Source organism: Hemitrygon akajei, chromosome 6 (assembly GCF_048418815.1).
Source record: "Hemitrygon akajei chromosome 6, sHemAka1.3, whole genome shotgun sequence".
Taxonomy (NCBI): domain Eukaryota; kingdom Metazoa; phylum Chordata; class Chondrichthyes; order Myliobatiformes; family Dasyatidae; genus Hemitrygon; species Hemitrygon akajei.
Genome location: NC_133129.1, coordinates 164267666 through 164291805, shown reverse-complemented (window position 1 = coordinate 164291805; position 24140 = coordinate 164267666). Strand labels below are relative to the sequence as shown.

Sequence of the window (24140 nt, the reverse complement as noted above, 5' to 3'; positions counted from 1 at the left end):
CACAAGAGGCAGATGGGTGGCCACAGAATTGCTTCGAGTCGGAGGACTAGGCTGTGTTCCAGAACTCATCAGAGGATCTGAATGATACATCACAGATGTCATGGACTTTATAGAAGTAGTCATAGATGAGTGTGTCCCCAGGAAATCATTCAGAGTCTTCCTCAACCAGAAGTGCAGGCTGAACCATGAGATCTGCAATCTGTTGAGGGCTAGGTAAGACCATAAGACTTAGGAGCAGAATTAGGCCATTTGACCAATCGGGTCTTCTCCATTATTCCAACATGGCTGGCTCATTTGTCCTGCCTTTTCCCAGTAACCTTTGCCACCCTAATCAAGAACCTATCAATCACTACTTTAAATATACCTTTCAGGAAGGTGAAGCCACAAAAAGTATCCAGCCAAGGCAGAGTTCCTGGACAAGAGCTAAAGACCTGGGCTGATCAACTGGCTGGAGTGTTCACCAATAGCTTTAGCCTCCTGCTTCAGCAGTCTAAAGTAATCATCTTCAGCAAGCAGCTTCAATTAAACCGGTACCTAAGAAAGAATGTGATAACATGCCTCAATGACTATTATGCAGTAACCCTTACATCCAATGTGATGAAGTGTTGTGAGAGATTGGTAATGAAACATATCAAATCCTGCCTAAGAAACAATTTGAACCAGCTCCATGTCGCCTATAGTCACAGCAGGTCCACAGCAGATGCTATTTCATTAGCACTTCATTCAACCCTGGATTAACAATGTATACATCAGCTGCAGCTCAGTATTCAATGCTATTGTCCCTAAAAACTAATCTATAAGCTTCGAGACCTTTGTCTTAATATCTCCTTGTGCAATTGTATCCTCAATTTCCTCACTTGAAGACCCCAGTAAGTTTGGATTGGCAAAAACATCTCCACCACCTCCATAAGCACAGATGCACCATAAGGTTGTGTGCTTAGCTCCCACTCTACTTACTTTATACTTACGACTGTGAAGAAAAGGACAAGCTCCAATGCCATATTTAAGTTTGATGACAACACCAATGTCGTTGGCTGAATCAAAGGAGATGACCAATCAGCATATAGGAAGGAGATGGAAAATCTGGCTGAGTTGTGCCACAACAACAACCTCTCCCTCAATGTCAGCAAGACCAAGGAGGTGATTATTGACCTCAGGAGGGAAAAACCAGAGCCAGACGTCATCGGTAGATTAGAGGTGGAGTGGGTCAGTGACTTTAAATTCTTCGGTGTTATCATTTCAGAGGATCTGACCTGGTTCCCAACATGTAAGTGCAGTTATGAATGAAGTACGGTAGCACCTCTACTTCTTTAGGAGTTTGTAAAGATTTTGCATGGCATCTAAAACACTGAAAAATTTCTATACATGTGTGGTGGAGAGTATATTGACTGGTAGCATCATAGCCTGGTATGGAAACACCAATGTCATTAAATGGAAAATCCTACAAAAGGTTGTGGATACAGTCCAGTCCATCATGAGTAAAGTCCTCACCACCACTGAGCACATCTACATGGAACAGTTACCCCTCAACCATTACACACTTGAAACAGAGGGGATAACTTCACTCAACCTCACTGAACTGTCCCCACAACCTATGGACTCGCTTTCAAAGACACTTCATTTCATGCTCTCAATAATTATTGCTTTATTTGCTTACTTATTTATTTACGTATTTATTATTATTTGCAATTTATTATCTTTTGCACATTGTTTTTTTTTGGTCCATCCTGTTTGGTGTAGTCTTTTATTGATTCTATTGTATTTCATGGATTTACTGTGTTTTCCTGCAAGAAAGTGAATCTCAAGGTTGTATATGGTGACATATATATAGTTACATAATGAATTTACTCTGAACTTTGTGAATTCTATTAGGGCAGAATTTCATAACCCAAATGGCCATAACACAGGGTTTCCCTGTATTATCCAGTGTGACTGAGGTGCTTGCTGTAGGTACTCCAAGTTTCAGAAGCACGTAGGAGGGCAGGAGACCATGAGCTTGATGATGGGTTTAAGTTCTTGATCTTCAAACACCCTTTTCCTCAGATGTCTAAAGACAATGCCAAGACATTGAAATTTTAAGCCCAAGACCTGCCTTTACCTACACGAAGTTGGAAACACAGGGTAAGTAGTCCACATATTCCAGGGTTACATTATGAACCATTATTGTTGACAACTGGTTCTGTACAGTCGGGGCATGTTGGTAGAGAATATTTACTCTGCAGATGTTAAACAGAAGCCCTATTCCTCCATGTTCTTTAGTCAATGGGTCCACCATATCTTGGAACTCGACCTCTGGATTGAATACATGGACGTGTTGTCTACACCCTGCAGCTTGATGACCTTGACTCTGGAGTGGGGCCGATATAATTTGACCATAAGTCATAGGAACTGAATTAGTCCATTTGAACCATTGAGTCTGCTCCACCATTTAACCATGGCTAACTTATTTTACTTTCCCTCTCAACCCCGTTTCCCTGCCTTCTCCTCATGACCTTTGACTTCCTTACTAAACAAGAACCCCAATGATTTGGTCTCCACAGCCATCTGTGGCAATGAATTCCACAGATTCACCACCACCTGGCTAATGAAATCACTCCTCATCTCTGTTCTAAAGAGATGTCCTTCTATTCCGAGGCTGCGCCTCTGGACCTAGACTATTGAAAACATCCTCACCATATCCACTTCATTTAGGCCTATCAAGTTTGCCATGTGTTATAATTTTTGCCTCTACTTTAGTGCCTAGCTTGTTCGAAGTGACTCAAGGCGCTGCAGTGAGAAGAGATGAAAAAAGTGATGGAGTGACAACATGGTATTGACAACAGATTCCACTAAACTTGGATGTGTTGTTAAGATCACTTTTCACCATCAAAAACAACCACAAAACGGAAAAAAAATTCTGTGACCATTCAAGTCTGAGTGGACAGTCCACCATGTCTTTAGAGAACACATGTGATAATATTCAGCAGATGTTATGTGGAGGGAGATTGCTCTGTAGTTAGCACAATCAGATTGAACTCCTTCCTTGAAGATTATCATGGTCATGACAACTCTGAGATCTGGCATTTCCTCCTCTTCCTGGACATAGCAGGTAAGATTGTAATGTTTTGACCAAGGGAAGTTACTCTGTGCTAAAGTTTAGTTCTTTAGCAGGGATTACAACAGCTCCTGGGGCATGATGTTTTTAGTTTTCCATTTCTTGTCAGTCTGAGAAGCCAGCAAAGCCAGAAGATAAAGTTTGCTGATGAATTAAGTCTAGGATGCTTACATCAAGGACAGGGGAATGGTTGAACAATTCTTTGAAGCAGGTGCTAACTGAATCATTGTCCCTTATAATTGTACCTCCAGTCAAGGTTCTCAGCCGGGTTTACCTTCGGACAGTAGTCGGTTTTCAACCATGCTTACGTACAGTGTTGGGAAATGTATGATAATGCATTTGGGTAAAACGAATAATAGTGCGTACTATTATGTAAACAAGGAGAAAATTCAAACATCAGAGATGCAAAGGGACAGGAGTCCTCATGCAAGACAACCAGAAGGTTAATTTACAAGCTGAGTCTGTGGTAAAGAAGGCAAATGCAATGTTGGCATTTATTTCAAGGGGAATAGAATATAAAATCAAGGAGATAATGCTGAGGCTTTATAAGACACTGGTCAGGCCACACTTGGAGTATTGCCAACAGGTTTGGGCCCCATATTTCAGAAAGGATGTGTTGTCATTGGAGAGACTACAGAGGAGGTTCATGAGGAATATTCCAGGAATGAAGGGGTTAATATTGCCTTTGGCGGGTTTGGGCCTGTGCTCACTGGAATTTCGAAGAAAGCTGGGGGGAGGGGTCTCATTGAAACCTACTGATGGGGTTATCCAGAACTAGAGGGCACAGCCTCAAAATTGAGGGGCCACCTTTTAGAACAGTGGTAAGGAGGAATTTTTTTAGCCAGAGAGTGGTGAATCTGTGGAATGCTCTGCCACAAACTGCAGTGCAGGCAAAGTCCGTGGATATATTTAAAGCAGAAGTTGACAGTTTCCTGATCGGTCAGGGCATCAAAGGGTATGGCAAGAATGCATGTATATGGAATTGAGTGGGATCCGGGATCAGCATGATGGAATGACAGAGCAGTCTCAATGGGCTGAATGGGTTAATTTTGCTCCTCTGTCTTGTGGTCTTAAGAATGTATTGCTTCCAAGTGAGTTGGTTGGACCTCCTGTGTTCTTTCCATCCAACATTTATTCTTAAATGCTAAAAGGAAGAAATGGAGTGTTTTGAGGAAAAGCACAGTGACTCTTTAAGAAAAGCATGGAATCAGACACAACAGGCCAAGTTGCTGCCTATTTTCCTGTGTAGCCCTCTGACTAGGAAGAGCCACTTAGCTGTCAAGTCCATATTACTTGCACTCTCACTCACTGCGTTAATAAATAATGGTGTGACGTTTGCAATCCTAGCCCACGTTTTCTGAATCCAGAAGGTTGCTATAATTGGTAATCTGTAGCTAATATTGGAAAATGGCAACCAATGCAGTTACAATTTCTTGGATATCAAAGCATTGATCTTGTTCTAGTTTTAGATCAAGTGATTATGAGTAACACAAGTTGAAATCTAATACATTAGTCATGAAACTTTTTAGTAATCCACATAACTGAAAATTCTAACCACCCACCCCCAGAAAGAAGTGTAAATAAAGTCCTTTTTTTTTTCCAAAATCAGTGACATTAAGTGAAAGGTAATAGTCATTCATTTTTGGACCTTTCCTTTCAACATCAACTTGCAAATCTACAATGAAAGAAATCTTCAAGGCAAGAAATTTATAATGCAAAGCAGAACAAATAGTACTGCAAAGTTAACAGTCGCATTGTTGTGAATGGAGCAGTCTTGCTTCTTCCTGGGCAGCAGTTGCTAAATCAAGTTCTCACTTTTGGGCAAATCTTTGTTGTTCGCTAGTGCGGCTTCCCTGGCATTGGTCAAAATGTCAACAATTGTGCAATGTCCAAAATTCAGCCTAATTTTCAGCCACTTTGATCCAAAGATCAACAACCACAGTTCAACCATAGGAGAACCAGTTTTCATTAATGCTAAATGCTCCAAAAAAAAACTGTGTAAAGGACTAATCTCATCAACCAACATTTGTAGCCAGGCACTACATCTACTGTTTGTTGCTCAGCTTATTCTGTGCTCTGCTGGCGTTAAAGAACAAGCTTTATTGGCCTCTTCAAGAGGTTCAAGGTTCCTGCAAACAATACTGCCTTCCAATGCCCTTTAACACAAAGTTCAAATTTCAATGTACATATATGTCATCACACACCACCCTGAGGTTCATTTTCACACAGACGTTAATGGTTTGCTCATTCATTCTGCGTCATGTTGGCATTCACATTAAAACAAAGAACTACAATGGAATCAATGAAAAGCTAACACACAAGCAAAGACTGACAAGCAACCAATGTGCAAAAAAAGATAAACCATGCATATATATAAACATTAATATAATTATTATTACTAATAAAGACATAAATACATAATACTGAGTCCTTGAAAGTGAGTCCATAGGTTGTGGTTGAGTAACCAGTGTTGAGGTGAGTGAAATTAGCCATGCTGATTCAGGAGCCTGATGGATGAAGAGTAATAACTGTTCCTGAACCACATGGTGAGGGAGCTCAGGCTCCTGTACTCCTTCCCAATGGTAGCAGTGGACGCTGAGGGTCCTGGATGGTTATAACTAGATATGAAACTCTACTTTATGGGCAGTATAGGCATACAGAAGATACCCCTCAGATGGTAAAGGAGATCATATCATTGGAGGTTTTCAGAGTCTCATCCCTCAGGGGTCTTCCCCATTCAGGTCTCATTGGGATTCATGTGCTTATCTACAATTCCTAAAGAATAAGTGTCTATTCAGGCCACATTTCCATGAGAAGATCTTCAATCATATCTCCTTACAAAATCATACCACCTCATAATTGCTGATATATGCTACATGTCACATTTTACCCACTACTGTTGCACTGGGGAGGTCACTGATGCTTTCTGCTCCCCTAGACCGGACCTCATCTACTTTTCTATCAACCCACTATGACAGATAGACTGGCCTCCGGTATCTTACTTCTATTGCAGACTTCCATCAAGTGCAACTCTTGACCATTGTTTTCATGTGGCCATAGTGTCCTCAAATTAACACAAATATTCTTTAAAGCGACAAGGTGACTTCCTCTTAATATGAATCAGGAGTAGAAAATCTGAAAGATATACAAATGTTCAGTTCTGGGCATGCTGGCACTACTAATCGTTATTTAGCCAGTCACATTTGCCCTGTATTTTCAGGGCAGATACAGCCACAAAGGAAGAATTCTAGATGACAGCGACTGTCTCCTGTTCAACTGGGCGATCACCCTCCTCACTTCTCAAACCACACAAGATGAACAACACTAAACCGTAGACAGGAGATGAATGGAGACAGCAGCAAGACTGCTCTGCATTCCTTCTATTGACATCAGCCAGATTTACAGTGGGATTTGGTGCTTTGGCCACATACCCAACCTTTACTGGGAAGTGCCCCCTATCTCTCATTGCTGGTTGTTGTTGAATGGTACATATAAGAATTGGAAACTAAAAGCTGAACACCAGCTTTGATGAACTAGTCTGCTGGTATTCAGAAAGAAGATTTGTCAGTGGGGAATGGTGAGTTGGACAAGGCACAGAATGGCACTTGGCTCCCTGCTAAAATTGTGTTACTATTGGTCATTACTGTTTTATCCTAGGTAATTCGAGAAAACAGACTTGCCCAACCTATCTAAAACAGACGTAAAAGTTCATGTTGGACTATCTGCGATGGAAGTAATAGGGAGCAAGATACGCTGAACAGCATGAAACCCCGAACCATACGTGTTCCGTTCTTCATTACCATAACGCCATAAGCTATAGGAGCAAAACCAGGCCATTCGGCCCAATGAGCCTGCTCCACCAGTCGACCATGGCTAATATTTTCGTCAGCCCAATTCTTCTGCCTCTTTTCCGGTAATTCTGAACACCTTCTGATTTGGTGTGGAATCTTGCTGTGTAGTAAGAGAGCTCAGCTCTGTCTCCGGTACAGTTAAAAAGAAATGCTTTGGCCAGAAAGTGATCCGGGGGCGTTTTGAGGAAGCGGAAAGGGCTGCTGAAGGATAAATCTCCTAAAGAACTTTGACGTGAAGCCGGTTAATGTTGGTCCTGAGGTACTGTTTGTTCCAAATAACTGGAAATCACGGAGGCAAAATCGGCCCTCCATCTCCTTTTAGGGTTAATAAAGTTTGATTAATAAAATAAATAAAATCTCTACCGACAAGATATCAACAAATCAACATCCATCTAGTCAAAGTGGATTTGGGACGCCCGAAGATGGGTTGTCACAGCCAACTTACGACTTAGAATCAAAGGGGAAGTTCGTGGAGTTGACTGGTGTTGTATCATAGCATTGCAACAGAGGTACAGTATTATAACCAACTCTCCCACCTGCATTGCACTAATTTAACAGCGAAGTCTGGCAAACTTACACTTAACATGCAAGATACTAGCTTACTGTATCCTGTGCACTTTCACCCTGTTAATGCCATTAAATCAAAAGTTTGCTTTTTCAAGATCACAATAACTTTAAAGTTCTATAGGCAATGATTTGTGTGTGGGGGTGTGGGGTGGTGGTGGGTATCTATTCATCACCCAAGCAATGTGGGACTTCTCTTTCTGCTTCATGAGTGCACTTCCTCACCCAGGAAGATTTGCCAGCAATTTTCGCAATGTGATCGGGGGTGGGGGTTGGAAGGAGTGCATTATAAACACTAGTTCCGAGCAATCTGATTAGCCTTTAGTCTGTTTTTTTGTGTGTGTGAGCACTGCCAAAGTTATTTGACCACTGTATTATTCCGACAACTCGAGGAAGCGCTAGTCACTTAGCACAGAGTTTTAGGAATAAGTATACGGGATCACTTCAGGTGAAGACTCCTGACTCGGGCGCCTAAAGAAACGCTGAGTGTACGCCGGATAGAAAAGTAATTTTAAAATGAATTGACATTACAGGATCTCAGCAAAAAAAAAAATCGTGTTCAACCAAACATCCTGAAAAAATGAGAACGCTCCAGTAACGTGTTGCTTCTTAATATGTGTGAAACTTTCCTGCTAATTTGGGTAAAGCAAAGTAATAAATAGCTGACCTAGCTGCTAAAGCTTTAGACTTGTTATATTTTTATTTCAGTCTGTGACCTCCGGTGTTGGCCCGTGTGAGTACGGATTTCCGTCAACTTTTTTTTGCATACTTCCGACTGCATTAGTTAAACTAGTTCTCCCTGCAGGACCCTGAATTTTACATATGATAATGCCACATGAAGATGACAGCGCATGAAAGGTTGTCTCGGCGCCAGTAATGTCTGTGTGTAGGAAAGTTTACCCAATGCCAATGGTCAATAAATCTCTGAGCTCTCTCTGTCACCTATCCTCTTCTTGTACTCTTACCCAAAAATGCTCCATACCAATATCGCTCCAAAACCCTCCCGACAGGAAGTCCTGATGGACTGCTTGTTTAAGCGTGGGGCTATATGTTTTTCTTAATGAGGTGGCTGTCCTGAGAGTAATGCGTTGGAAGTACCAACAGCTCGGAGTTCCTTTGGATGAATGGACAAACGAACCCAGTCCGGTTTAAAAAAACATATTTTCTAAGTATCCACTCAATCAGTTGTCCTGTTATTTGGTGTCACGGCTATCCATCTAAACTTTGAGGTTATCTATAAATATGAATAATTTGCGCCCCCGTCTATATAAGTATCCGTCGCTATTACCTACAGTATATCCATATCTGCCTGCATACATACATTGCCTGTACACAATAGACTGATCTTGGTGAGTGCACTCCAACAGGCATGCTGTTAAAATATATTTAAAAGTGCAATGTAATGCGTTGTAAATAACTTGACTGGTTGAAAGCATGATCTCAACTATGTACTTATTCTAGTACAAAACGTATCTCGACCACGTAGAGCTTGTTTATGTCGTGCCAGTTCGGTTGGCGAATAAGTGAAGGTATGGACCTTTTTGTAAAACATCCAAACCATCCACAGACCAATACGTCTATATGGCTTATTACTCATATTTAAATTCACGTCATTCTGAATGTAGGAAACCTGCCACTTTGGATTATATGGTAGTTGAGTTTGATACTTTCAGCGATCACGGAAGGCGAGGCGCAGAGCTGAGAAGCCACAGGTTTGATCCTCTACAATAAGCCAGCTTTTTTCAGCCGGTAAGTTGGAAGGGCTCCTACTTTTTGAGATAGGTGAATGAAAAGCATGGGTTCGAAGCAAAATAAGAGAGTTATTGCTTAATGCTTGGCGTTCCTATGCCAGGGAAAGGCTTACGCTGCCACGGCTAGGCAAGTTACAGCAGGTTTGGACGGTTAGTGCCACTGTTATAAACTTTTCTTGGAAGGAAGGTGTTTTCGCTGTGCAAGTAGCATAGGAGCGAGTCGCGTTATGACACGTTTATGGAAGGGGTGACGTTGTTAAAGCTTGTTGTAACATGTGCTGCTAAATCTAAGTCTGTGATAAGCAAATCCGAGTCTATGATAGCGGTGCCTTCTAAATACGCAAAACACCGAAACAGTAAACTACTTTCTTACCTGTTCTATGTAATTCCCTTTGGAGTTAAGCGGAGACCTGTGTTTCTCGGTAGTTAAGATAACCACGTGTCTGAAAGTTAACTTATACTGCACTTTTAAGATGGACCAAAAAAAGTAAAAATATCTATATATGTCCATATGATGCGCCATTTAACCCGTACTGAGTGCCTGGAAGCGACGGTGCTAACAACTCAGTGTATAGTATCTGATAGCTCGCTTTCCCCAAGAACAATTACTCCTTAATTCATTAGAGTCACGTAAGACCTGAAACGCATCTCTGAGCGAATGTGTTGCGTAAATGTGGAAGTTTAAATCACCTCTGTGTGCGTCTATCTTCTAGTCACTAAGGTGTTGGGAGTTTAAGCTGCGGATATTGCAAAGGGTTATTACATTCATAAGTCACACAAGTGGTGGGCGATTCACTGAGCAAGCAGAAGTTCACATGATGACTTCAAACAAGACACATTACCTTCCAGCATCTGTTGGAGAGGCTGGATTTTAAGACACCTCGCTATCCTAGGCAGTAACAAACAATGGTAAGTAAATTACCGGAGGAGATGGTGGCAGTAGTGGTGGGTACTGGTGGGGGGGGGGGAGTGTTGTGATGCGGGGTAACTGCGGCTGCTGTCATCTTTAATAAGAGATATCTACAAAGGATAGCGATACCCTCGAAGAATTCTGACAGATCTAGAGGACTAGGGAAATCGAACCCCCAAGTTGAATGGAAATACTTTGAATGAGCACCAACCATATTCGATTGACGAGATTTTGTTTGTAACCAGAGACAATTGGAACTGAGTTGAACTGATCCGTGTTTGCCGTAGATTTATGTTGGTGAGGAGCTGTTGGGGCAAGGAACACTTACTTCCCCGCAAACAGGGGCGACATGTGATTAGATATTATTATAAGATAGCTTTTGCCAAAGCTGTATTCACGTGACAGCGCGTGGGCAAGTAATATACTAAAGCAATACCAACCCGCACGTAATCAAAAGATAGATTTTATCAGGGGAAGGAGAGAGCAATTCGCTCCTCAATGGTCCTCGACGCGATATTGAGAGGTAGGTATCAGCACCGTGGACAGCAGATTGAAAGCAACCGTAACCAAATATTGCGGGTCATCAGATGTAATTGCCATGTAAGAAAAGGAGAGAGATTTAAATGTAAAATCTGTAGAAGCTGATACGGTTACTACGAGACAGCGTACGGCACAATCACAGGTCTGATCGCTGGCAGCTGGAGTGTAGTCGCTACTTAAGAGCTTGGTGAAGTTCTTACCGATGCATGGAAACCTTCAGTGCAGCAAAATAGAAAGGCAAGGTCACTATAATGTAACTTTCTGAATTGGAAAGGTTGATTAGGATGTCCTGCGGTTGTGCCGTTGCATCACAGAAAGGTATGTATACCGCTTATATCATGTTGAACTGACTTCCATTCTGCGTTATTCTACACTACCTGAAATCCGTATTAAACAATTGTTTCCTATAAACCGCGGCAACTGAGCCAGGTGCTGTTTCTATAGAGACGCGTCGACCGCTTTCTGCAAATTGGTTCCTTTTGGTCATAAAAATCCCATAAATAATTGAGCCTTCTCACTGCCAAAAATAACCCTGCTTGGTTGTGAGTTCTGTTATAGTTTCTGAGACGGGGAAAAAAAAAACCGAGTCTTTATCTTCCGTTCGCTGGGCGCTTGTATATTATCTCTTGAATGTAGACAAATGCGCGATTCGTGATGTGTGACGAGCAGAAACTGAGGGGTGTCAGGGCTCAGCCCACAGAGTTGGGCATTCTACCTAAAGTCGGTGCTGATGCTCTAGCGCGTTGAGGGAGATCAGTCGGCAGAAGCTTAACGCGCAAATCGACGTCACAAGAGAGGAACTCGCCTCGGCAGACGGCGCTGTTCCAAGCTACAGAGCCAGTGCCCCGCAGTTCCCTGATAGCTGGGACTACAAGCAGGATCTAAACCATCATCGGGTTCCCGTCTGGAGAGAGGTCTTGGCAGTTGTTGCGCACAACCGCAGTCATTTTGTAATCTGTGCTAACTTCAGTTGAGAATGTTCGCCTCCACGGCTAATGCAAATAACAATTACTGTGTTCAACAGAATGATTAGTTTTAGTATGTTTCATGTCGATTGTTTGTGCAGATGTAAAAAAAAAGAATGAAATATTGAAAGGAATAGAAATAACACCAGGAGTCCAAATGTTTCATCTAGAATCAATACTCACCTTTTCCAAAAGAACATTTTGATGCCCCCCTAATCCTGACCATTGCTCTCCTCTGAGATAATGCTTTAGGTATGAGCCCCCTCTCCTTTGCTAAGGAGCTCTTAGGGCTTTGTGCCCAAGGAGGTGTCCCTTGCGATAATGCACCGACAGCATGCTTTGAGTCAGGGTATGGAAGGAAGCATCGTAGAGTCGATGCGCGACTGTTCCGCACAAACTGCGAGCTTCCTGGCATGTTGTGCCTGGAGCGCTCTGCAGAATGTCTTCCAGAGGGCAGCATCTGCCGTTTGCCGGGGCAGCAAGAGATGTGAGCCTCGACAAACCTTACAGGGCTGGCTGCGGGCAGAAGCGGGCATCCCTCGGCGTGATCTTATCAATGGATTCTTCCCAGAAATGTTGCACAGCAGAAGGGTATCCTTCCGGCTAGTGTGGGAGTTTTCTACCCGGGACCTTGCTCTCGGACCCCTGCCTAAACCTTAAACGCAGGATTATTTAAAGTTTATTTACCAATAGAAATGAAAGTGATTTGCATCTTGTGTACGGTTCCTAACATTAACGTCAGACATAGATCTGCCATTTCATTCAGTGCAGCTCATAGTATTTCCCCACTGCCGGTTTCGTATTTTCAATGGTACTGCTGGGAGGATTTCTTATTGGACGGCGGTTTCCACGGCAACCTGACGTACCTCTCGTATAAGCAAACTCAGGCTTATGTTATTATTCCGACTTGATTTGGTTGGAACACAAGTTCCCAGCGGTTCCTGTCTCACCAGTGGTCAGCACCCCCACGCCGCACACAATATGTAGCGGCGCAGACAGGAGAATCCAGCTTCCCGTCAAAGCTGTTTCTCCCATCTCGGTCAATGCTAGGAGTGTCCAAGTGACGCTAAAAGTACCGACGGGATAGAAAAGAAAGTGCAGTTAGTCATTCTGAACGATAGTTTGTTATTTCTCCTTTGCCTGAAACATATCCCTTTGACAACGATTCTGTTCAAATCTAGAGCCTAGGAGAATGAGGGTATTAATTGAGTAACTGCAAGCAGGCTCTTTCTGCTGAGGTTGGGTGAGACAAGAAGTGGAGGTCATGAGTTAAGGGTGAAAGGTGAAACGTTTAAAGGGACCCTGAGGGGGAACTTCTTCACTCAGAGGGTGGTGCGAGGGTGGAATGAGTTGCCAGCTGAGTGGTGGGTACGAGTTCGATTTCAACATTTAAGAAAAAGTTGGATAGGTACCTGGATGGAAGGAATAAGGAGAGCCGTGGATCGGGTGCAGGATGATGGGACTAGGCAGATTAATAGTTTGGCACTGACTAGATGGGCCGAAGGTCTATTTCTGCGCTGTTTCGTTCTATAACTCTATGAATCTAATGCCGGTGATTTGTCACTCCATACCACAGGCAACAGTGGAGCAAGTGCCAATCAAATATCCAGTAAAAGAAAAATTCTGCACTCATTGCTTACTCTTTAGCCTCTGATTCACGATAAACAGAATAAATCGCCTCCTGTACAAGCTAGGATCCCAGGAATTGCTAAAAATGTTCAGGCGGTGAGACAGAGTTAACGTTTGGGGTCGGTGAACTTTCATCAGAAGTAAAATTGATAACCAACGTGGCAGAGAAGGGGGAGGAGAAAACGATGTTTATGATCGCGTGAGGATCAGAGATTGGTGTGGTGCCGGCTGGGAGATGCAACCCTGTACTTTCGCACAGGTGAATAAGCTGATCGGCAGGGAATTGCGTGGAATATGTTATTCCAGCCACACAGTAGCTTTTAATGTGGTTGACTCTGCCGACTGCACAAAACTTTGCATCTCTTCTGTATGTAATCTTCCCCTTTCCTTCCGCTCACTCGGCGCACTGTAGCAAATTGGATAGAGCCAGCAGGTAGCTTCAGATCTCATCCTAGGGAGCGCACCTTACGTGAGCCCTGATGATTCGCCGGTTCCACTGAGATATTTCTTTCTGATCCATACTAGTTAGAGTTCAGCTGGAATGCTAACTATTGATCTTAGTAAGATCTTACTTAAAGTTAATATCTTAATATTTTAAAGCTCAAAGCCTGGAGATATGTTGGTCACCTATCGGGATAAACATGCTACATTATAGAAAATAGGCTAAGCTGCATTAGTGAGCTGCAACTAGCCGCAGATAACAAGAGCACAACTGGGACTGAAAGGACTACCAGATCAAGTATTTATGAGAATTCATAAAAGACTTATGGGCTTTAAAGCACTAACCACTGTCAATTGAAATGTTGCCAAAGGTAAGGTTTCTGGGCAATAATTAAGCAAAAATGTGGGTGTATGCTGGCTGACAACTAGTCGGGTCAGAGCACAGTTCAAACAGAACTGGCCTCGAACTGGAGTAATGTCCACTCACTCGTACAAGAGCTCCATTTGATATTTAGTTGCATTGGCTTTTTGCCGTCTTGGCTGTGCGTAGTGGGACTACCCCGGATTGCTAATGAATGTGGCCATTACAGCCAGCGCCTTGAATTGGCACTCTCGTCTGTATGAAGCATGTCCGTGGCCTACCAGGCTCAGCAGAGCCACGACTCTGCAATAGGGCATCTGGAGCATGATTGAAAATAATTAGTCCTCGGCCAGGTCAAGTGATTTCTCTTTTCACAGGAGGCGATTTCAGTTAACTTCGAATTAAGTATAGTTGGAATGACCCTGACTTGACCAGCAAGCAATTTTAGTTGTAAGTGCAGGTCAAGTGACCCGCAAATTGCCAACTTGGTTTGGCGTCATTCTTAAGAACCAATTTTGTGGCAAATACTTAGTTACAAAGTGAATCTATTTCTCGGTGACTTTACAAGGTTTGAGTTAGGTGCACGTGGGCACGGATAAACTCTAAATAAATACAAGTTTCTTTCAGCAGTTCCCATGTTATATAAGTATATTAATCGTGCGCCCTCCCCCATCTCAGAACATTACGCGAAAGGGTTTGTGCTGGGATTCCAAAAGGGGGTGGATCGCCACGTCATGACGAGCACCCAAACCTGAGGTGGGGGAGTATGACAGATGATGTTTGAAGTGTATTTCCTTTGCAGCCGACCTCAAACTAATTAATAGCACCATTTATGTCCCTCCCGCGAAGGTGACAATCCTCGATGCATTTACTTACAGATGTGGTCAGAGTATTCACTTCAAGTGAATGGCATCAGTGAGGACCCGGAGGCTCGCCTACCACAGTAATTAGCTATTCCCCCAGGTCAACTTCAAATTATCCTCTATGCTTGTCTGTGGGGGGGGGGACCCCACAAGTTTAAGGGACGGAGAAGGGGTCGGCGCGGTCAAAGGAAAGAGAGTGTATCAAATGCTGATCTAAATGTTTAGCCAGCTAATTAATTTTACATTATTCGTCAGACAACGATAAATCCTGAACCTGCAAAGCAATCTGTTTAAGAGGTGTGAAAATATGCCCAGATTTTACCGAGGATTTGACGTGGGAGTGTAATTATTACTTTGCAATGTGTTAATTGGAATAAAGTATTTACGACAGATTGTGTGCAGGTTTCGGCCGTTTAAAACATTAATTAACTCCAATCAATAAATAACTGCAGCATATTCATGCGCGCCGTATATTTAAACATCGGAGAGAAATATCCACGCCGATTATTCAATATTTGGTGGTTTTTTAACAAGAATCACGTGAACTCTGATGATCACGTCACCGGCTCTATTTAGCATATCGAGGGATTCCCACCCCCGTGGAAGTACCAGAGAAGTCGGCGAGTCTCTGTGTGCTCCGGTCGATTAAAATGTATATTCGGCGTACAAACGGCGCGATCTCACCATCGGAATATCAAATGGAACTGGTGTATGAGTATGGTATTACTCCATGTCTATCGACCATGTAGTTTCCGCCATCAATAATTTACGATCTGCTGAAGAGAGAAGTCGTTTCAGCCGAAAGAACCGAAGGGGCAGGAGCGTGCGAATAATTTCCCAATGAAAGTCTGTTGATGCTTTTTCATACCCTGACACTAAACGGTGGGTGTTTTTTTTTTAAAGCAATTCTGTGCGCTTTATTATTTGAATGGAGATTACAACGTACCTCGTGGCTGTGCAAATATAGTTCAGGGAACTTACTGAAAGGGGAACTGTAAATCTATCATCTGCCTTCATTAATAAGACATGCTGTTATTAACTTGATTGAATTCTAAATAGACAACTACCAGGGGTCATTGTATCCGATGTAGTTCAAGTGCATTTAGTCTAAATGCAATTCAAGAGACAAGGGAACATTTAAATGTTGTTGAACCCGTGGACCTCTCGCAATCGACTAAATCAAACTAGTCTATTAAAGGCAAGGCTGGGGAGTGAGCAGAGTACACACGCCGGGACACCTCTTATAAGCAGTTTCGCTTTAAAATTAATTTTAAACTTAGAGAAAGTTGAAGTTAGTTAATTCTTTCGACCGTCCCGGCTGCTGAGGGAGTGTTGCGTGTTTATCTAAATGTTCTGGCTATAACGCGCGACTGTGTGTAGTCGGTCCTTGTGTCAAAAGTCAGGATGTTTAGATCTTGTTGGCGCTGCAGAAAGCTGTCAGTATCGGTGCACGTCGAGATATAAAGGAGTCCTCTTTGTCAAATGGCCAGAACATATTGTCTACAGGAACACACACAAGGTAAGCCTCGCAGCAAATAACTTGGAGATCTCATAAAGATTTTATAGGAAACCCGATGCGCGTCCGCGCCAGCGATCACTCAGAGCCCAGGGAACTTGACTGAACCTCACAAAGCTCCCTCTCCCTGAACATACGTGTTACTGCTCTTTCCAGCAAGATGTGAACGAAAGCTTCTCGTCTTGAACTATAGGAGTTCCATCGTTAGCGCTTAGCAGTTCCACACACACAAACTTCTCCGTCTCGAGATGCGCTGAAAAGGGAGGCGAGGGGCAATTAAACATAGCGAGAGTGTTTCCCATCTCAGGCGATTGTAACTTAAGGTCAGTACTAATTGTTGATTGTTTCCTCACGTTGGGCGTCATCCCGCGTTGTGAAGTGATCGGGTGCTACCAATGTAGTGCTGCGAATATAATGTGCCTGTGCAGCGAATCTAATGTTCAGAGTATAAAACCCGCATTGAACTTTCACATTGTTTGAGCCTCTGCCCCCATCCCGGGACTCCTGAAATATTTCCTAACTTCCGTTAATTTTGAGGCAAGTGCCAACTGATTTTTGCCGTGGGATCAAACGCGAACGGTGCCTCTGAACCTTTCAGCGTCTGTTTTGGAGTTTGGTCCGACCTGTTGCTGTTTCAAAGAGTTTACACTCTTTCGCAGCGAGGGAAGGGACGGAACCCGCTCTGGATATTGCTAAGATCTTCTTTGAACTATTACACGTTGAAACGCGCGTTCTCTTGCTCTCCCTTGTGTCTGTAAATAAATACTTTGACACAATCAGTCACGTTTAGTTACCTGATAATTAAAGAATGTGAAATTTATGCATCGTCCACAGCAGACTCGCGGAGAAGCACCTAGGCAGAGGGCTCAAGCGCAAGCAACAGCGCCACCGCGTGGGCAACAGTAGCTTTATCGTGTGATAGGGGTTGGGTTCCTTGGACACCAAATTCTCAACGGTTAGAAGTAACAATTACAAACAAAAATCGAAACCTTGAAAGTATACTGAGCGCGAAAATCGAAAGTATTGGCCCGAGGATTCTTTAAACTAAATATCTATTTTAAAACGTTCACTCACTGTGGTACGAGGTAGTTAGTACCGGGGTTGGCAGGTTTTAATCTGTGAAACGCTTTGGCCCTGTTGGAAGGGCTTTTTTTAAAAAAAACCCGCAACACACAATGTTACAAATGGAAAAGGAGGAAAGCAACAAATTAATAAATGTCGTGTAGCGTGCAGGAGAGGCCGAAGATTCAGGTGTGAGATTTGCTTAGTGGTAAAGTCTTGGACCGCTTTTGTTAGATAAAATTAATAAAGGGATCGACACTGTGCAAGTCAACATTCTCAACAATGAGGCCTGGCATTCACGTGTGAAGTCCGCTTTATCCGTTTTCATATTCTATTTCCCTCCGACACACGTCACGATCAACGCCGAGATACCAAGTTCTTACGAAAGGAGATAGATGCGAATGAGCAATTTTAAATTTAGAAACCCTGGCGACAGTGACGCAGTTCCAGATCTGTGTGTCTGAATAAACAGCATCCATCATCTGAAATGTTAATCGTGCCTTCTGAAATGTAAATATATTTGCAGTGCCCTCTGTGTTCGTTCCGCATAAAGACAATGTGCCATTCATAAATTGATGCAAGAGATATGTTTAAATCTCGGTGTTAGCTTGTTGTTCGATGATGATTCGGCTCGTGTTTTGATCGGACGCGTATTTTTATGGCGAGTTCTGCTACTTAGGTGGATCGCCTGGTGCCCGATGCCTCCGAAGGAGAATTCAAAACACCGCTTGCCGATTTTATATATGATGGTCATCCAATAGCAGCCAATGGGCGAGTTAATGAAGGGGGTACAGTAACTGGGGATTAGGGAGCGAGCCTTGCAAACTCCATACCTGATAATGATACATCGAGCTCTTCTGCGGCAGACTCGGTAATCTGCTCCCTGGTCAGACAGTCCAACAGTCCTCGCACAAGGCTCCATTCATATGCCATCGCAACTCCGTCCTAGATAATTCAGCAGGTGCTTGTATTTGATTGGTGCATTTAAACAATATAGATACAAACAGCACGAAGAAGCTAGTCAGAACCACATTAACACCACATCATAACGAATTTGGGGGACATGACATAAAAGTTGGGGGGGGGGGAGGCTAGTGCTGGTTGCTGACTTAATAAAGACAAAGAAAGGGAGAGATCTTTAGGACGGTGTGTTCTCTAATGCGAGTTGATACTCCAAACCCGGGTCATTGCTGAGTTCTTGGGTTTAGTGGAGGAGATCCTGGAGAAGCTGGCGATTGATGCCACGGAGGAATCTGACCACAAAGATGAGACCAGGTGACAATGTTGGTCAACTAGCGCAAGCGATGGTGGATGAGCGGCAGCGAGCTGGTTTGGACACGGGCTGAACTGTTTGAAATGTGTGGATTTGAGGCACTGGATTTGTCGAGGCTGATTGAGAGTTTCTTTAAGAGGCGGGACTGGGACAAATACTGAAGGCTGGAAGCTCTGCTGCCAGTAATAACCTGTGGTGGTTACCGAGGGAGAAAGGGGGTGGAATTGGCGGAGAGAATGGGAGATTCTGGTGGTGGAGGGGCTGTCTTTAGCTCTCCCATTGACTTAACTTTGGGAAATTACGCATCAAGCAGAAATATAACGATCTGTAAACTACTATCAAAGTGTGTCTAAATCCTGCAAGCTTAAGAGAGCGGAATTATTTCCCTGGAGTGTCTGTACTGTACAGCAGACCATGATAAACTCTGCTGCCTGGCTGTGGATTGTCATATCGAGGTTCTTGAGCAACGTCCTGCATTCCGTGTCGGGAAGCAACCAGCTGATATTTGTGTTTAAAAAGTGTTCCGTGGAAACAAAACACACACTGCAACCATTATTGAAAGCTTTTCTTTCATAGTCATATTGTAGCACTCACGCTCGGCTGTTAATACTCTCTCGTGTCTTCATAATATGAAATGCATCTTGGTCGCATGCGCTGTAATTATAATACATATATTACAATGAATTGCAAATTATGCCGAGAGATTACAACGTTTGTTTTAATATTTGGAATAAATGAAGTAATGTCCATTGCAACAATTACTGTGGCGTTCTCATTGGCTGGTTATGATTCAGGAGCAGTTGCTCTTAGATTAAAGAACACGAAGCAGTAAATCAAAAAGTAAATTATTTTAGTTATATGGCCAGATATTTTCATTTGGAATATAATTTTTTGTTAGAATCGCGCATTGTTTCGCCGATATTCCGGAATCTCCGATATTCCGGAGTCTGCGATCAATCACAAACCTGTGAATGTTCAATTGTCTTAAAATATCACGACCAACCTTCCAATGTTTGGCATGGAGATACGGGGTGTTACAGAAACTAGAGGGGATTTCTAATGCCAGGCATTCAGTGAGCAGTTTGTTGTGGTTAGCCAGTGTTTTGACACTAGTTTAAGGCAGCAGAGAATGTATTCATGATCAAGATTCCCTACCTGGCCTCTCTCACAACTCCTCCCTCCTTCCCAGTCACCAAGTTCCCCCACAGATGAACACAGTCTACCGGGATCACATTGTTTGCAGAAATATATTAAAGTTACCATAACAGCTCGAATCTTGGCCTATCAGACTTTCCGCAACCCCTCTTTAACTCATTAACTGTTTTGACTTCTGAATAGGTGTGCCTCCCACAGCAACGGATAGTTCTGCTGCTGAGGGAGAATACTCAAATAACTTATCGCAGGGAGGTTTACATGAATGTTTTGTAAGATGAAATCATCTGCACGATTGTTCCTGTTTCCAAACAAAAATCCTGTTTTCAATGTTGCCTCTTGCTGCATTTCCGTCAGACATTCTGGTTTATCTTTCAATTCTGGTTTTCTAAGCACTCACAAATAAAAGTTCAGCAGCTGCTAACGAAAGTTTGTTATAAACAAGGTAGAATTATAATTAAACTGTTGGGGACAAGATATTTCCGGAATCTGTAGAAAGTGTTTTTTTTTTGTTGTGGAAGTGCGTATGAAGGCTGTTCAAATCTTTTATTCGTCCTCATACAATTCGGCCAGTTAAAACGGTGCAAATGCTGGGAAATCCAGGAACTTTCAACACGAGTAGGTTTAGTATCGTCACGTTTTCTATATTGTTAACGGTGTACAATGGCGACTGAGTGGGTGTTGGTTGTCTTCGGCTGCTGTGGACCGTCGGCGTGCCGTGTGCTCAGAGATGCTTTTCTGCACACCACTATTGTAACGGGTAGCCATTTGAGTTCCTGTCAGCTCCAACCAATCTGGTTATTCTCTGACCTGTCTCTTTAACATCCGGGATTGAATGGCTTGTCATATGAGGAGCATTTGATTCCTCTGACCTGTACTCTTCAGTTTGAAGATTCAGAAGAATGGCAAGGGTGGGGGGGGGGGGGGGGGCGTATTGAAACCTATCGAATGTCGATGGGCCTCGATAGAGTTGATGTGGAGAGGATGTTCCCAATGGCGGGGGAGTTTAAAACAAGAGGACGCAGCCTCAGATTAGAGAGACATCCATTTAGAACGGAGATTGGGAATAATTTCTTTAGCCAGAGGGTGGTGAATCTGTGGAGATCCTTGCCATCGGCGGCTGTGGAGGCCAAGTTATTGGGTATAGTTAAGGCAGACGTTGGTAGATTCTTGACTAGTCAGGGCATGACGGATTACGGGGATATAGGGAGAGGAGATTTGGGTTGAGCGGGGAAGTGGATCAGCCATGATGAAATAGCGGAGCAGACCTGCTGGGCCAAATAGCCTGATTCTGCTCTTATAATTATGGTCTTAATAAGGCGATTTCACCCACAGAACTGCCGCTCACCGATTTATTTATTGTTTTCGCAAGATTCCCTGTAAACTCTAGAGATTGTTGTGCGTGAGAATCCCAGGAAATCAGCATTATCTGAGATACTCAAGCCACACCGTCTGACACCAACAATCCTTCCACAGCTAAAGCCACTTCGATCACATTTCTTGCCCATTTTGATGTTTGGCCTGAACCGCAACTGAACCCCTTGACCATGTTTTTATGCATTGAGTTGCTGCCATATGATTGGCGAATTAGATATTTGCATTCGCGAGCAGGTATACAAGTTTACCTAATAAAGTGGCCTTTTAGAGTACATTCTGTTGCAGCCTGTGTAAACTGTTCCTCCGTGTCCCTTCTCACGAGTTCTGCGATCTGCTGTGGAAATATTAAGAATGGCCAATGACCCTCGGCAACATTACTCCGATAACGTCCCCAGAACCGTGTCGTTCCTCAATATATTAGCTTTGCTTTTTTAAAAAAAAAAGTCTTATTTCTTGACAGAATAATTTAACATTACTATTTTGAATGCTATGAATCATAACCGACCTTATTAAATAGGAACAGACATCATAGATAATGGCTCACTATTTCTCTTGGTATTAAAATAACTTAAGAGTATTCTGTGTGGTTTTTACATTAATTCCGTAACCGTAACTATATTTGGGACAGCCTTCAGGAAAGTGCTGGAAGCAATAATACTAATTTAGGTTCTGTGCATATGTTTATGTATATTTCTAGTTTTAAAAAGAGGTAGAAATATGTTTCCTGGTTATAACTATATACATTGGGGACCATCTTAGTCCAAAGTCAGGATCGAATTTCTCTCTGAGTAACCATAACATTCTGTGACCAGAGCGTTGGGGATCTCGTTACTTGACACCTGCGGTTATCCGTTGGATACAAATCAATGTTTTGCAATTTATTGAAGTCTCGATAGTTGCATAAACTATTGAATAACTTTTTGAATAATGTTTTTCCTTTCTTTCTGTCTTCCCCGCAGTCCCACCAAGTGAGGGGAGTGATGAACATCCTGTTCCTTACTATGGTTATCTCATACTTCGGTTGCCTGAAAGCTGCCCCAATGAAAGACGCCGGAGGCCGAGATCATGTCGCCTCGTTCTATTCCGGGACACTGGACGGTCTGGGCGGCGGAGGAAGGGGAGCGGACGTCTCTCCCCATGGACTAGGGGTTTTGGCCAACACGGTGGAGCACGTGCTGGAAGAACTCTTGGAGGAGGAGCCCGAGACCCAGCCGAACGACGGCGGGGGAGGAGGAGGAGGAGGCAAGGACGTGGATTTGTACTCGTCCCGGGTGATGCTGAGCGGCCAAGTGCCTTTGGAGCCCCCTTTGCTCTTTCTGATGGAGGAGTACAGGAACTACTTGGAGGCGGCCAACATGTCAGCGAGGGTTAGACGCCACTCGGACCCGGGCAGACGGGGCGAGCTCAGCGTCTGTGACAGTATTAGTCAGTGGGTGACGGCCGACAAGAAAAAGACAGCCGTAGACATGTCGGGCCAGACCGTCAGCGTCCTAGAGAAGATCCTCGTCCAGAACGGCCAGCTCAAGCAGTACTTTTACGAGACCAAATGCAACCCCAAAGGTTTCACCAATGAAGGCTGCAGAGGGATAGACAAGAAGCATTGGAACTCACAGTGCAGAACCAGCCAATCTTACGTGCGAGCCCTCACCATGGATAGTAGGAAGAAAATTGGGTGGAGATTTATAAGGATAGACACGTCGTGTGTATGTACATTAACCTTTAAGAGGGGAAGATAGTGAATTGGTGTATATAGATTTTATTGAGAAGTAATCTATTTGTATATATTACATACAGGGTAAATTATTCCGTCGAAATGATACAGAAAATTTTATGGACTGCATGTATAAATGAAGTTTATACAGTAAAAAAAGTGGTTTTACGGTCTATTTATTGAACATATCCATGACCCGAGAAGGGGGGAAGAGAGACATCCATATTGCGCACAACAAAACAATAAGCCTGTGTTACATTCCTCAGAATATCGTGGTTTGTTGAGTGACGTTGCCAAGACATGAAACGAAAGTAAAAAAAAATAATACGTATTGCATGCTGCTTCCGTTGTTCGATACGAATCTGTCCATTGGAAAGTTCAAGATACATTCCGTTTACATTAGCCAGTAAGTGGTTCTATTTCTTATAAGTATTATCTTTGTTGACTGCTTTACCTTCTACCGATAGCGTTGGAATTAAAAAGTCAAGGTGCTGTCTTCGATCTTTATCAGTTTTTTTTTTATTCCCTTGGGATTTAAATTAACAGGTTTAATTCTTGCTGTACAATGCACCATTCCAGAATGAAACCATTCGTTTTTATTTCATTGTTTTCAAAATCGGACAAAAGGACCATTGATGGACCGGCGTGTTCACGTCGATTCATTCGCCTTCCATGCAAATAAAGTCGGGAGACCACAAAGGCCAGGGCAAAAGTCATCTGAATTTCACTGGTTGAATGCGTTATACATATTGCCTCTATTGTGTATTAGTAATAAACGTGTGGAAGTCTTGCAAACCATGAACCATTATTTGTATTTGTTGAGAATAACAAGCACGGTTATGGAGTCGGGGAGGCAAGGTTATTCTAAGTTTTGAAAATGAAAGAGGAGGGCATCTCTCTGGAGTCGCACCTGGGGTTCCATCCTGCCCCGGTGTTGAAGTGACTTTCTGGTAAATTTGTCCAAGCTCAGTGTCCGGCTCACTTGAACTACTTAGCAGGGAATGTCCAAAGGATTCTCCTCATCACACTAACTTCTGAGCACATACCCATTTCACAGTCATGCTGCTCTTATGTTTTGCA

The 24140-nt window shown here is 43.1% G+C and overlaps 1 protein-coding gene across 5 annotated transcripts; it reads left to right on the top strand.

The window, feature by feature from the left end:
* Positions 1–9157: 9157 nt before the first annotated feature.
* Positions 9158–23855, top strand: bdnf (brain-derived neurotrophic factor). Of its 5 annotated transcripts, none has more exons than XM_073047725.1 (2): positions 9158–9258; positions 22309–23855. In XM_073047725.1, the coding sequence occupies exon 2, from the start codon at positions 22330–22332 to the stop codon at positions 23083–23085; it is 756 nt and encodes a 251-aa protein (XP_072903826.1). In that variant the 5' UTR covers positions 9158–9258; positions 22309–22329; the 3' UTR covers positions 23086–23855. The 5 variants fall into 5 exon arrangements, with proteins under 5 accessions (XP_072903826.1, XP_072903822.1, XP_072903825.1 ...); XM_073047721.1 differs by lacking the exon at positions 9158–9258 and adding an exon at positions 9974–10169; XM_073047724.1 differs by lacking the exon at positions 9158–9258 and adding an exon at positions 10632–10693.
* Positions 23856–24140: the final 285 nt, after the last annotated feature.